A 13,252-nucleotide genomic window follows, 5' to 3' on the forward strand; every position below is an offset into this window, starting at 1 on the left:
TTACACTACCTTCCTTCTGAATACTACTTAAGCAGTAGGCTAAACTTGCAACTTTGAGCTGCTAGTACTCTAGAACAGTGTTTCCCAAACTTTTTTGGGCCACGGACCACTATTTGTGAATTTGTTTATTCGCGGACCCCCTATACAAAGGTAAAAATGAATAAAACCGAATTTTGTTTATTTAAAAAACTGACAACATCAATGGGACGGATGGGATTGCATAAGTCATCAATTCTCGGAGTTATTTGTGAAAGGCAAACTCGTAAGTCAGTGTCCACGGAAAGTCTGGACTTATACTTTGTCTTCATGTTGATAAGAGCTGAAAATGCTGTCTCACACATGTCGTCGTCGTCGGCTCCTGCTCGTGTCCGAGCATTGGTTTCGTTTTCGTCTCCAAATTGAATTTGGTTTTGGATGGTGATGTCGTATGTGGCTTTGGAGGCCCAGTCTATGATGGAAAAGACGTGGGCAAAGGTCACATTGTATGGAGGGTGATTGGGAGACGATCATCATAGATCCGCCGCCAATGTGTGAGACCGGGCTGGAGGCTTCCAGCTCTACCAAGCCTGCCCCTGTTACCCGTAATATCATCGCCATTGGGCTTTGTTCGGTCCTGGTCCAAATTTGAGACAAAGGCCATTCGCTTGTGTGGTTGTTTGAGGTGGTCGTGACTACGCGAGGGCTACGCACACACTCCTGGCCAGCTCCATGTCCACTGCGGTCCAATAAGATCGGAACGTGCAGATTCAGGGGAAACGGTTGCAACGGGCTGCCGGGTGCTCTGTTCATTGAGGCCGCCTTACAGGATGCCTGCCCGTCAGACATTGCCTTCTTCCGCCCAAAAGAGATTGCTGTTGGGGACTTTACGTGTGTCTATTAGATTAGCCCCAGGAGTTGCTAGGAATGAGCCTAGTTTTCAGCCTGGGTTCACCTCTAGGCTACACCACGTTGAGGCATCTCCATAAGATTGGGGGCTGAACAAAGTCAGCTCCCTAGACACTCCGATTTCGTAGAGGGTCTCACACATGTAGGTCGTGGCAAAAGGCAATAAAATTTTAGTTGCCTTTTGCGATAGCAATGGGTATTTCTCCACAACACTCAACCAGAAAGATGCAATAGCTGTTTGATTGAAACTAAGCATTAAAGTTCGATCAGATGATAATTCGGCTAATTCTTCTTCGCGTCCTGACAGATCAGCCCTTGTAACAGCAAAAGGGTTTAAAATCGAGTTAAAATTCTCATAAGTCTCTTTTGAAAAGTACTTCTTGAATAATTGTCGGCTGCGTAGCCGAGTGTTGAGAACGTCTGCGCGACGTTCGAAAGGACGTGGGTTCGACACCGCTCCAGAACATGCGGCTGTGTCTCGGCAAAGACACTTAATGGCAAGCCAAAATAAGGGGAGCAGCTGACTCGAAGACTATATGTCACTTCGCTATACTTCCTGTCGTCTGTTGTATCGCATTAGTGATCGCAGTGTTTTGTATGTTATCGCAATGGGCGCAAATAAAAACACGATAAAAAAAATGTGCTGAAAGCAATTCCAAACGTTGTGTAACGTCAGAGAAAATCAATTCTGTATTAATTAAGGGTTTGTAGGTAATTGTAGTCACACAGAACAGGAAACCACATATTCACAACATTATCATTTATCCTTGTTTTTCATATGTTGAGTTTAATTCTTTATGAATGCTGTTATTTTGTTTTGAGGAATACGAGAATTTTTCGTAAACAACTTTTTAACTGCAACGAAGGTGCAACAAGTAAGATTTACGATAGTGGATAGCAAAGGCTTTCGAAATCATTTAAGTTGTAAAGAACTGCGGCAATTGTCTTTTACAGGGTACGTAGTGTAGCCTACAACGTATATGTGTAACTTTTTAATTTCTTGTCATATCGCCACGGACCACCGGTGCAGTCGTCGCGGACCACCAGTGGTCCGCGGACCACAGTTTGGGAAACCCTGCTCTAGAATACTACCATTCTGTTGTCATAAGTACAAAGTAACAAGACAATATCTTTTAGTAGACTAGAGTCTTTAACTTCATTAAAAATTTCAGAAGCTTTCCAAAACAATGGCTTATCAAAAGTTATAACAGGTGGAACGTTATGCCTTGTTGCGAGCAGTGATGGGCATTATCGGCGATAAGTCATCGGCGATAATTATCGGCGATAAATTTTTATCGCTTATCGTTATCGCTCAATTATTTTTTCAGTTATCGTTTGTCGTTATCGCCAAAGGCAGTATTTGATTATCGCCGATAATTAATCGCCGATAAATTATATGTTGCATCAACGCATAAGTGGAAAGATCATGAAAAGTAATCTTTTTACTAGCCACCTAGTTAATGAAACTAAAATTAAAACCAGTTCTTCTTCAGTGCCTGAAGTGTGTGTGTGTGTGCACAGGTCGTTATCAGGGGAGGGGACACGCCCCCCTGCAGCGACGGCCCTGACAACACAATAATTTTTAAAGTTGCCAATTGCAATGCAATGAAATGCATGCAACAAGTCTCTTGTTGTTTTGCTGCAATGGGCAATCGCGAGTGAATTTTACAATTAAAATGTAAGCGCACAGGTGGCACAACTTCCTTTGAAGCGAAGCGAAAGAAATTGGCAAGTGGTTTGTGAAAGTGTCGCAATACGAGGCCGCTTTTACATCGGAAACATGGTCTTTCGCGCCACCTCACGATCAACTATTTTATTCTTGTGTTTTCTTTTTTCATTGGAAGTGTTAGTTTTTAGTAATTGTCGTAAAAAATAAAATCTCTCTCGTCAAAACATGAAACTTACTGTTTTAAGCGCATTAAATCTTTAGATGAGTAGATTAACTAAAATTGCAAGAACTTGCCTTAAGACGTGCGGTTACGTCACAAACTCAGATTAAAAGACAAAATTCACACACAATAACAACACAAGATCGGTTATAGACTGTAAGATCGATTTTTTTCTAGCTTGGCGATATAACTTTAATCTAAAAATAATAACCGAATGCATAAGTGCCATTTAACTTAAAAAGTTAACCCATTTGTGCCGAAAGTGAAGTACTTAAAAAAATTGTCGGAAAATTTAAATATTGCATAATTATGACCTAAAAAACATATCACAATTATTTTTTTCCTAACTGTGTTTGTACTTTTTGAGAAAAAGGCCGTCCTATATATAAGACGCTAGGTAAATCCGTTATCAAATTTCACAAGTTTCTTGTGCATAATGCTTAAGCGTTATTACATTTTACATTATCGCTCAAAGTGATAAATGGGAAATGTCTTGTTCATGTCTTGTCATGTCATTATTGTCATCGAGCATTTTATTGAAATGAAAGTTCAAAAAATTGAAGATGAAAGTTAGCAAAGTAACACAACATCAATGAAACAAGTCATTGCGGAATATGATATTGCTTGAAGCATTTAACATGCAGACCGACATCACATTTTTTGCACCTTGTAGTAGTTTTTGCATGACAATAGGCGGATCGAGTTGCGTGGTAAAATTATGCTAAATATAGTATAACCTTTCTCATTTACTGTACCTATGCGACATAGCCTACCTCAATCAAATATTTTTATTCCCACTAATACAGTGCCTACATTGTAATTCTTATCTCAACAACTCAGCGTTCTGCCATTGCTTTAATGATGGTGTTCACAAAGAAAACAAAAAAAAAATATCTGAAATTATCAGTAAATTACGATAATTATGTTATTGTTCTTAAACAAACACGACTAATTTGACAAGCTTAGTGGATTTCACAGTATGCACATTTTTACTATCAATAACGCTTAAGATTACTGATAAATTTTCAAGCATTTTGCGTTTTTGGGAATTTTTTCAATTATTGCTGACTTTGCTGTAAACAGCCGTTTAAGCAGAAAGCAAAATACAAAGTTTGGAATTTTTATGGTATTTTTATTTGATTTAATTATTTTGCCTAACTGCACGTAAGCGGCAGTGTAACTCAATTGATAAAAGCACCCAACTGGTATCTGACGGTATAATTATAAGCACGGCGGTTATTTCAGTGGTTTGATTCTGGATCAAGAGGTTGAAGATTCGATACCCACTGCCGCTATTGCGATTCTATTTATGCATAACTTACAAAAAGTTTTGTCCCTTTCAGTATATTATGTTCGATTTTTCGGCATGTTGATGAAAACAGTTCGTGCTGCATGGGATGGGGCGCGCTAATCAAGAAAAAAAAATTATCGCTATCGGACATTATCGGCGATAAGTTATCGTTTATCGTTATCGCTTAACTTTTTTTTGATTTATTGTTTATCGTTATCGCTTTAGGCATTTTTCGTTTATCGATTATCGTTATCTCTTAACTGAAAAATGAGTTATCGCGCCCAACACTGGTTGCGAGCTAGCAGATGAAGTCACGTGTGGATAGAATACATTTGTCGACGGTTAGGCTACATATCGATCATTGGTAGGAAGAGAACATACGTTTGATCTGGATGTTCATCATTCCTTGCCAGTTCGGAACCCTTACATTAAATTTGAGTGACAACTCCCAAAGCAAATCACTTCTGCGGTCAGCATCATGCAGATTTGGTAACGTTCTGAACTTGATGTTACTGCGTGCGTACTTGGGTAGGCTACTTGGCGAAATGGTAGTCTTTAATTGGGACTTTTATCTCATATATGACTTTGAGATCACACAATTTTTGTCTACCAATCGTGTAGCAGACCTGCCTGCCAGGGGTAACAGCAGCAATCATTTCCCTACCATGGAACTTTCCCTTCCCATCTAAAGTCACTATGTTGTGGTCAACATTGTCAGCACCAAAGTGAAGCATTGTATCTCCTATGGTCGCCTGTCCACCAAGGACAGCCGGAGCAACTGCGAATGCTGCATTTTTCTCAAAGCGTTGGACTTCAGAATAGGATAAGAGCAATAACCTATGGCAGATAGGCTGTCAATGAGGAACCTGGAGTGATAATGCTGGTGCATCTGTACAGAAAGTCCCAGCTGTAAAGGAGCTACGACTGTTCTTGGGCGAACTTTTTGAATTATTGAGTGGCCAATAATTGTCTGCTTCTTGCGCATGTTTTTTTCCCAATAGAAGTTTCTGGAGTATATATTGCAAGCCTTGGGAAACATATTCGAGAGTTGACTTGATTTGTAAGTCTGTAATCTTCGGATACTCGTACAGGATGGGTGTGACTAGAGTCTTATTATCACTTTTGATTAATTGGGCAGCCGTCGTGATTATTGCTGTTTTTTGGGAACCTTCGTCATCCTTGTTTGGCATTTTGAAATTGGCACGTAGAATTTTGCTAGTTTTTTTCCCGAAAAGTTACAATGTTTTGTAGCCATTCACTCTCAGCCACAAATACAGAATCTCCATAATGCAAAAGCAATTTGGACTTCAGATACGGCAACCAGTCACAGCGGAGAAAATATTGTGCAACGCTCTATGTCGTAACAATCGGCAAGTGAAGCTGCTTGCTCAGAGGCGGCTATATCTTACAGGCATCATGACATAATAATGACGTCATAATATCAATTGCAGCACAAGCAAAGTCTATATATATAATGAAAAAATAACAACACTAGACACTTATTTTATGAATTCGACAAATTATGGCTAAAACAGCTATGTTAGTTCACAAATTTGGCAGTCTAGAAAGATTTTTTACCGGAAATAGACCACTTTTTGTGAGGTCAGATTTCAGACTTTGTGATGCTCAAATCTTGGTAAACTTTTTATATGTTGTTCTATTGAGGTTAAGCCAAAGGAAAAACCAATAAAACGTTTTCTTGCAATTTTTTTCGGGTTAGCCCATTTATCTCCTATTTTGACCCTACTACAACTCTAATCCTCTACCAATTGTGACAATCCACAAAGACGAAAACAAATGCCGATTTAGTGGACTTGTTTTGATGAAGTTTACACACTTCACATCTTCGTGCACTTCGTGCAGCTTTTGAGACAGCTTTTTTGCAGCAAAGACCTCTCTGTAGAGAAAGCAATAAGTCCATACAGCACTTGGGGCTTTGTCTTTGATGCGTTTTACCACACTAGACTATGCGTGGTCCAACGTGTGGAAAACTTTGTCATAGTTTTGGTTTTGTTTTTGTTTTATTATCTTTATCCTGCATTGCGGGAAAGCGGACTTGAACGCTATGCATCGGTGTACGCCTTCCGACGTACACCTGACCCACGCTGCAGCCGACGGCAATGTCCGTTTCCAGTTGTCTACTCTACTTATGACTGAAATTTGGGACTACCCATTACTCGAAATCGATCACTGAGTAGAGGCAATTATCGTGAAGTTTCTTGCCCAGAGAAACAACAGCAAGTGTCGGTGGCTGGAGTCGAACATGCAGGCTCTCGACTGCGAGCCCAACGCGCTAACCACTCGTCCGATATAGCGTTCGTGACATATAGTGCACGTTACAATACAATATATGCACGTTACAACAATAATAACTTTGTCAAGTTAATTTATGTTTGAGACTGACATTTTTGTTGGGTTTACATTTAATAATAATAATAACAATAATAAAAGCGAAAATTGTTAAAACTTCTTGCAGTACGATCATGCCACAAAGCTTTCCGATGTCTCGACATGAAACGCTTCATGACTTGTGTTTATATTTTCCAGTTTTATGATCGATCTCATCACGTTTTAAATTTTTTTTATTGTTATTTTTTTCGTCCAAGATACAATATGCCTGAAAAACAAGCAACCCAAAAAAATTATCAGGCGACCCAACTTTGGGTCGCGACCCATGAGTTGGGAACCACTGGATTAGACTGTGCTGCGTAAGCTTGTTGACTGTTCCCAGCTACTTTTTGATGCTGAATCCAGAAGTGCCATTTTCTTCAATCAGGTCTACAGTTTGGGACAATTGCATTTGAAATTTTTGACAGCTTCAAGATTCCAAAACATTACTTCGTTATTAAACCTATCATCAAATCTTTTTATGATTTCACTGATGATCCAATAGAATGCGTAGTGTGATAAAATAATTAAAACAAAGTAGACAGTATCACACTAAATCAGAAAAATCAATTTATTTATACAGCCTTCGCCACACAAGTGTGTCATTTTCAGGATAGTCTTATTCAAATAGAATGTTCAGATCCTTGCAATTGAGAATAAAGACGTCAGAATAACTATTTAACAGTTAAATTAAGTTTTATGATCTCACAATGAAGCTTCAGTGACATCACAGTGAGAACATAACGAATGCAATTGATACTCTAAAAGCTAAACATATGAATTGGTTTTTACCGGCTGGTTTACTGTGAAGTAAGTTACTGTATATTTTTTATAGGATTTGAAATGCCTGTCATTGCATTCAAATAAAAATATCATCTTGCAAAAAATAGCAACATAGCCTACTTGACCAATTAAGCCACCACAGAAACTACAGTAGTTACTTGTGCATAATAATGGTCAAAGGTAGCAAAATTAAAAATGTGATGCAGAAAAAACTTGACCTGATTATAAAAACCTGATTGCATTTTTGAACTCAACGCAAAAACCAAACAATCAAAACATCTTTATACTTTTTAAAAGAAAATTCAAACCCAGCAGTGTTATTATTGTATGTGTAAAGAAGGTGTGGTGGTGGTAAATTAATGATAATTGTCGGCGCTGCTGTAACTTACTATGATGGCACGAATTATCTCAAAGCTTAGTAAAGACCACCAACCAGCTTATGCCTGAAAGCTAGCTTATAGTAGGTTGAACTACAAAGAATCTCAATTTTGCTTTGCAGATCTGTAATAGAGTTGACGTTAGATGATTTTGAAGATGAAGACTTGAGCGACATTTTGCATGAAAAAGATTTTCAGCTTCATTGTTACACTAACGACTCGTTTAAGGTGAAGGTGAGTCCCATGCTCACATTGCTGAGCAAAAGAACACCAGCAATTCCAAGCTCAGAGACATTCACTAAAACAACTTTATTTTAAGAAAAATCGCTTACTCCGTCAAATGATCCAATAGATTAACTGCTTTAACAAGCCGTAGGCCTAATTGGACTAAATCATGACGGTGTGCGCTTTTTAAGCTGTTCTTAATTAACAAAAAGTTGTTTTCTTTTCAGGTTTCCAAACTATCAAGTCATCGTGATCGTTTAAAAGCACATACCAGCCAAAATAAAAAGTTTTTCCAACGATCACACAGCGGCTGCGTGACTAAGTAAATGTGGTCATTTAATTAGTTGACTTTATTTCTTGTTATATACAACCACATCTTTGTATGAAAGGAAGCCTTGCACTGTGCAGCTTATTGTATAGTCCGGTCGTTCACTTTCCACTGTATTTCCAAAGATTGATTGATTGCGATAGAACAGTGGTTCCCAACCGGAGGGGGAATTCCCCACTAGGGGGGAATTTTGCAATTTTTAGGGGGGAATTTGGTTTTAGGATTGTAAACCTTTTTAAGCCTAGTAAGTTGGCCAAGACCAGAGCTTTAGAGCATTAAGGAAAAGCCCTTGACTACCGATTATTAAGCAACTGTGCACTGACATGGATGCAAACCATCACGTAGGCCTACTTCGTTTTCATGCAAATACTCGATGGCTTTCAAGAGGAAACATAACCAAACTAGTGTTTGAGCTCAGAGACGAGCTTAAATTATTTTTTTGACCTTTAAATAAAATTGAAATTTATTTCATTGTTGAATGATGACAAATGGATTTGATTCCTTGCTTATTTGGTTGATATGTTTGGTCCATTAAATAAACAAAATCTGAAAATGAAAGGGAAAAACACCAATACACGGTATATAGGCTATTCGATTGCCATCTCTGTTTGAAGCAGATTTCGCATCAACATGGGTTGTATCCATGAGCTATTGACATATTGATACCATGTGAATTTACAAACTGCACTGCTTCCATGCTGGCTTAAGGCAAGATGGAGGAGAGTAATTGATTTATGTCACTGTCATTAGGAGATTGTCTTAAGGTAGCCTACTAGAAGGCTCTGCTGTCCTGATCACGGGGGAACTACATTTTGTCTGGCCTCTACCTTTCAACCAGGCTGGCTTGGATGGTCCTTCCAGAAGCAGATGCCAGTACCGCTCAGCATTTAAAGATGCTTTAGAAGCTTTCACCAGCAAGCTCGATAATTGAAAGAGAAAAGTTAGAAATTAGAATGAACAATTGAACATGTCACCATATTTAAAGAATTATCATCGGTGCCGGTTGTTGACGGCAAGGAACAAGTTCTTCCAGAGTTGGAAAAAGAAATGATTTTGCAATATCTCACAGCATTAGAGCTGGAATTAATTCGATATTTTTCTGAAATTTATGACGATGAGCTTGATTTATTACCAAATTCATTCACATTGTTGATGGAAAAGCTTCCCGATAAACTGCAGAATGAATTTTTAAAACTCAAGATGGATTTTTGCGCAAGAAACTTATTCAGAGAAAAAAAAATCAATTACTGGATTTTGGCCATTAGGCTAATGTGTAATTCCTATCCCAAAGTGGCAGAGAAACCTATTCAAAGTACTGTATCCTTCCGTTTGCGTCCACTTATCTATGCAAATCAGGTTTTTCAACTCTTGCAGATGAAAACAAAACTTACAGATGAATCTTACAGATGAAAACAAAACAGAAAAGCAGATTAGACATGGAGAATATAATATTCGTTATGCTCTTTCCAGTAGCCTACTCTTTCACCATATTCATGAGTTGTCGAAACAAAAAAGTCACAAGCATCACACAGACTGTTAAATGCACTGGCTCTTATATTTTGAATGTCGTTGACTCCAGCTCGTGTCCGAGCATTGGTTTCGTCTTCAAATCGATTTTGGCTTTGGATGGTGCTGTCGTATGTGGCTTTGGAAGCCCAGTCCATGAGGCAAAAGACGTGGTTAAAAATCACATTGTATGGAGAGTGTCGGACGTGGTAGTTTTAGCTTTTCTAATGCTTTGTTTTTCATGGGCTTTTTGTATCTTGTTTTTTTCGAAAATTTCCGTGCATTCCCTATTTCTTTTTCTCCAGAGTGATCTGTCACTAGCAAGTTGTTCCCATGAATCTAGATCAATGTTTGCATGGCTGAGGGAGACTTTCAGCTGGTCTTTTTATGTCATTTTTGGTCTTTTTCTTTGGATAAAATACTTTTCAGCAACGTTCTTCATTAATTGAATTATTTTATTATGAAAAGGAATATTACAGGCTAAAAAGTTTATTGCTAGTGAAATTTTATTTTATAAGGCTTAGATTAAAATATTAATGTAAACGAGTTTTTAACAAACTAAATTTATAGGGGGGGAATTTGGATTTGAATATTGACTAAAAGGGTCCACCGGATGAAAAAGGTTGGGAACCACTGCGATAGAATATATTAAATATACAGCAAAAGGTACCAAGCCAAAAAAGTTTGGCGGTAGGAGATCCTCTTTTTCAAACTTAAGTTCTGGGCTAGTGTCCGACCCACGTTGTTTCCTTGTAATGCTCTTTATCAGTGACGTTCGGTGGCTTAAACCGTTGGGAAAGCAACTTGGAAATATTCTGCAGAAAGGTAGTAGGCACGAAGGGCGTAACCGTCGGGCAAAGCCCGAAGGCGTGTTGCCGAAGGCAACACTTCCAGCGGGGGGTCTGGGGGGCCTCCTCCAGAAATTTTTGAAAAATACTTCCAATTCGGTGCGCTCTGAGAGCATTTCTAAAACAAATCAAAAATAAAAATCTGTCAAATTGTGCTTCGCCTATGTCGTGATCATACATCCATTTAATGTTTAGAAGTCATGAACAATCTTAATTTTAACGTTGCAGGACCAAAATCCAGTGTTAGACATGGAATAATAGTTGTCTAAATATTTAATTCGTCATGAATGTTCATTCTCAGATATTCAGTTAGGCCTACACTGCAAAAACTAACACTTAGGCCTAAACATTACAACCGCAAGCAATTTGTACAAAAAGCTGGATAAGTTTGCCTCCTGCGTATAGAAGCTTAACGAACTAAATATTGTATCCGCACCTGAACGTTCATTGGCGAAGTAACGTTATATCAACGCTGTAAAAAGGGCAAAGGCATGACTATGAAAGCTAGTAGGCTAAAGTACATGGCGAGGAGACATCAAAAAACAGCAACAATTATTTCGGCATTATGATGCTGTGCTCTGCACCGTGACGAGAGACCATTCTGACGAGTTAGTCTATCCGCTCTAGCGAATGTTCGCATTGACGTCACTGGGAAAGCACAACTAACCTAACCATAACCATAACACATCTGATTGGCTAAGCAGCTGGTGACGTTTTGCAAAACGAGTGATGATTGGATAAAACGAAGGCGTTTTTTGACATTTTGGTGAGGACTTAGACTACTCAAAAGCGTTACGAGTAATTCTAGTCACGAATACAGTAATTTTCAAGTTAAAATAGACGTGATAAAAATAATAAGAAGTTAAACCTAGAATTCAGTCATTATATTTTGCATAGTTTTCGCTCAGGTGAGCACTGCTTTCCTTGCTTTTCCTCACCGATCGTCACTGTTGAAGATTTAGATTAAGTGGACGGGAAGGCAAGGAAGCCAATCTTCGTGTCCACCTTCAGGCATACCTTTAAGTGTCCTGCCACAGACACAGCCGCATGCTCTTGAGCGGTGTCGAACCGGCGCCCTTTCGATTGCCGTTCCAAAGTTCTCACCACTTGGCTATGCAGCCGTCGATTGAAACGCAGGAACAAACTCATACTATATGCACGTGAAATTGTGAAAGACTGAATCTGCACAAACATAGTCTACATATGAAGCAAAACTTAAATCAATACCTCAAAGTTTCAAAATAATTGCTGTTATGTTAGATGATATAGAGCAGTGATTCCCAACCGCGGCTCTTAGAGCCGCATGCGGCTCCAAGCTAGCCTTCTTGCGGCTCTCATTGACCCCTGAAAATCCCACAAAAAATATAAAAAATCTATTTATAATAATTAAGGCGATTATTTTTTGACTTGTCAAAATTGTTTACGAAGTCAAAATTGTTTACAAACTGCATTGTCTTTGTGTCGTAGAGGTTGCACTGTCAGTGAACTTTTCATTTTACATCTTACACCAGGGGTTCTTAACCAGAGGTAAGCTACGTGTACCCTTTGGGGGTACGACATGCAATGTGAAATTATAAATCAAATCCTATTGCAGTTAATGTGGCCACTGCTCCTGATAATTTACAATTGGAGTTGCTACTTGAATTTTGGAGTCGAGTTTCAGAGGGAAAGTATCCCAACTTGAAAACCAATGCCCAGAAAAACGCCTATACTGTATTTGGATCAACTTACGTATGTGAAGCACTTTTCAGAAAAACGATCAGAATCAAAAATAAATATCGCAATCGGTTGACCGATGACCACCTCAAGCAGCTACTGCATCCTCTGCAATTGCGCCTCGCTTTGACAAACTTGTTAAAGCTCAAAGCCAATGCCAAGTTGGACATTAAATTGATTTGTGTTATTTTTCTTGTTAGTGTTGCTATTCGTTGGTACATGCTTTAAAATTTTCGTTATAATTACTTGAGTGTTTTCGTGCGGCTCCATACGCACTCTGAAGTTTGAAATTCGGCCCCGACACCACAAAAGGTTGGGAACCACTGATATAGAGTATAGAACACAGCCTGAAACAGTTATTAATAGGGTCTAACTAGTCTGTAGTGTGTTACCCTGTAATTATTTTTACAGTGTAATTATTTCTCACTAGCTTTACAGCATAGGCCACAATGCTGTTGCAACGTTATTATCTGAAATCATTTTCTTTGTACGAACGCTTTTGCGTCATCTTTTTCTATGCTTGCCAGGAACTGTAGTGATGCGATGATGTCCCATAGTTCGGGTTACCATCAGCTAAAACGAATAATAAGCACTCTACTCTGAGATGACGTCGTCGTTTAGGCCTACTGCAAGTTTTTGTCTGATGTTTCTATCGAAATTCAGACACACCATCACTGGCAAGTTCATTTCAATCACAGAAACAAAATCATTGCCAACAATGACTAGCATCAACCCTAAATCTTCTACCACAGTTCCGAGTATATATTCTTCACACTCAATGACATTCAGAGGTTGATTCTGCAATGCATTGGTAGTAAAGGTCCCATCCTCAGATACTGAGCATTGGGAAATGAGAAGATAAGGTTCTCATTATACGGCCTTCGGCACTAAGGAGAGTAGGGTGGCCAGTTCCTTTCTCTCGGCCGTCTTTACTTCAGCAACTACGCCCACCCAAGTTATTACACCTTGGGTAGAGGTGAGCGGTGTTTTTCAACAACCAACTGAAGCCAGGAGTA

General features: G+C 38.9%; 1 protein-coding gene across 1 annotated transcript in view; it reads left to right on the plus strand.

The window, feature by feature from the left end:
- Nucleotides 1-13,252, plus strand: part of LOC145770974 (uncharacterized) — a 93,178-nt gene that overhangs the window by 9,346 nt on the left and 70,580 nt on the right. The window contains exons 2-3 of the mRNA XM_082582715.1: nt 7,736-7,847; nt 8,066-8,160. Of these exons, the coding sequence (XP_082438841.1) occupies nt 7,736-7,847; nt 8,066-8,160 (207 nt within the window). The remainder of the gene's footprint in view (nt 1-7,735; nt 7,848-8,065; nt 8,161-13,252) is intronic.

The sequence above is a fragment of the Aplidium turbinatum genome, chromosome 5 (genome assembly GCF_918807975.1).
Source record: "Aplidium turbinatum chromosome 5, kaAplTurb1.1, whole genome shotgun sequence".
NCBI lineage: Eukaryota > Metazoa > Chordata > Ascidiacea > Aplousobranchia > Polyclinidae > Aplidium > Aplidium turbinatum.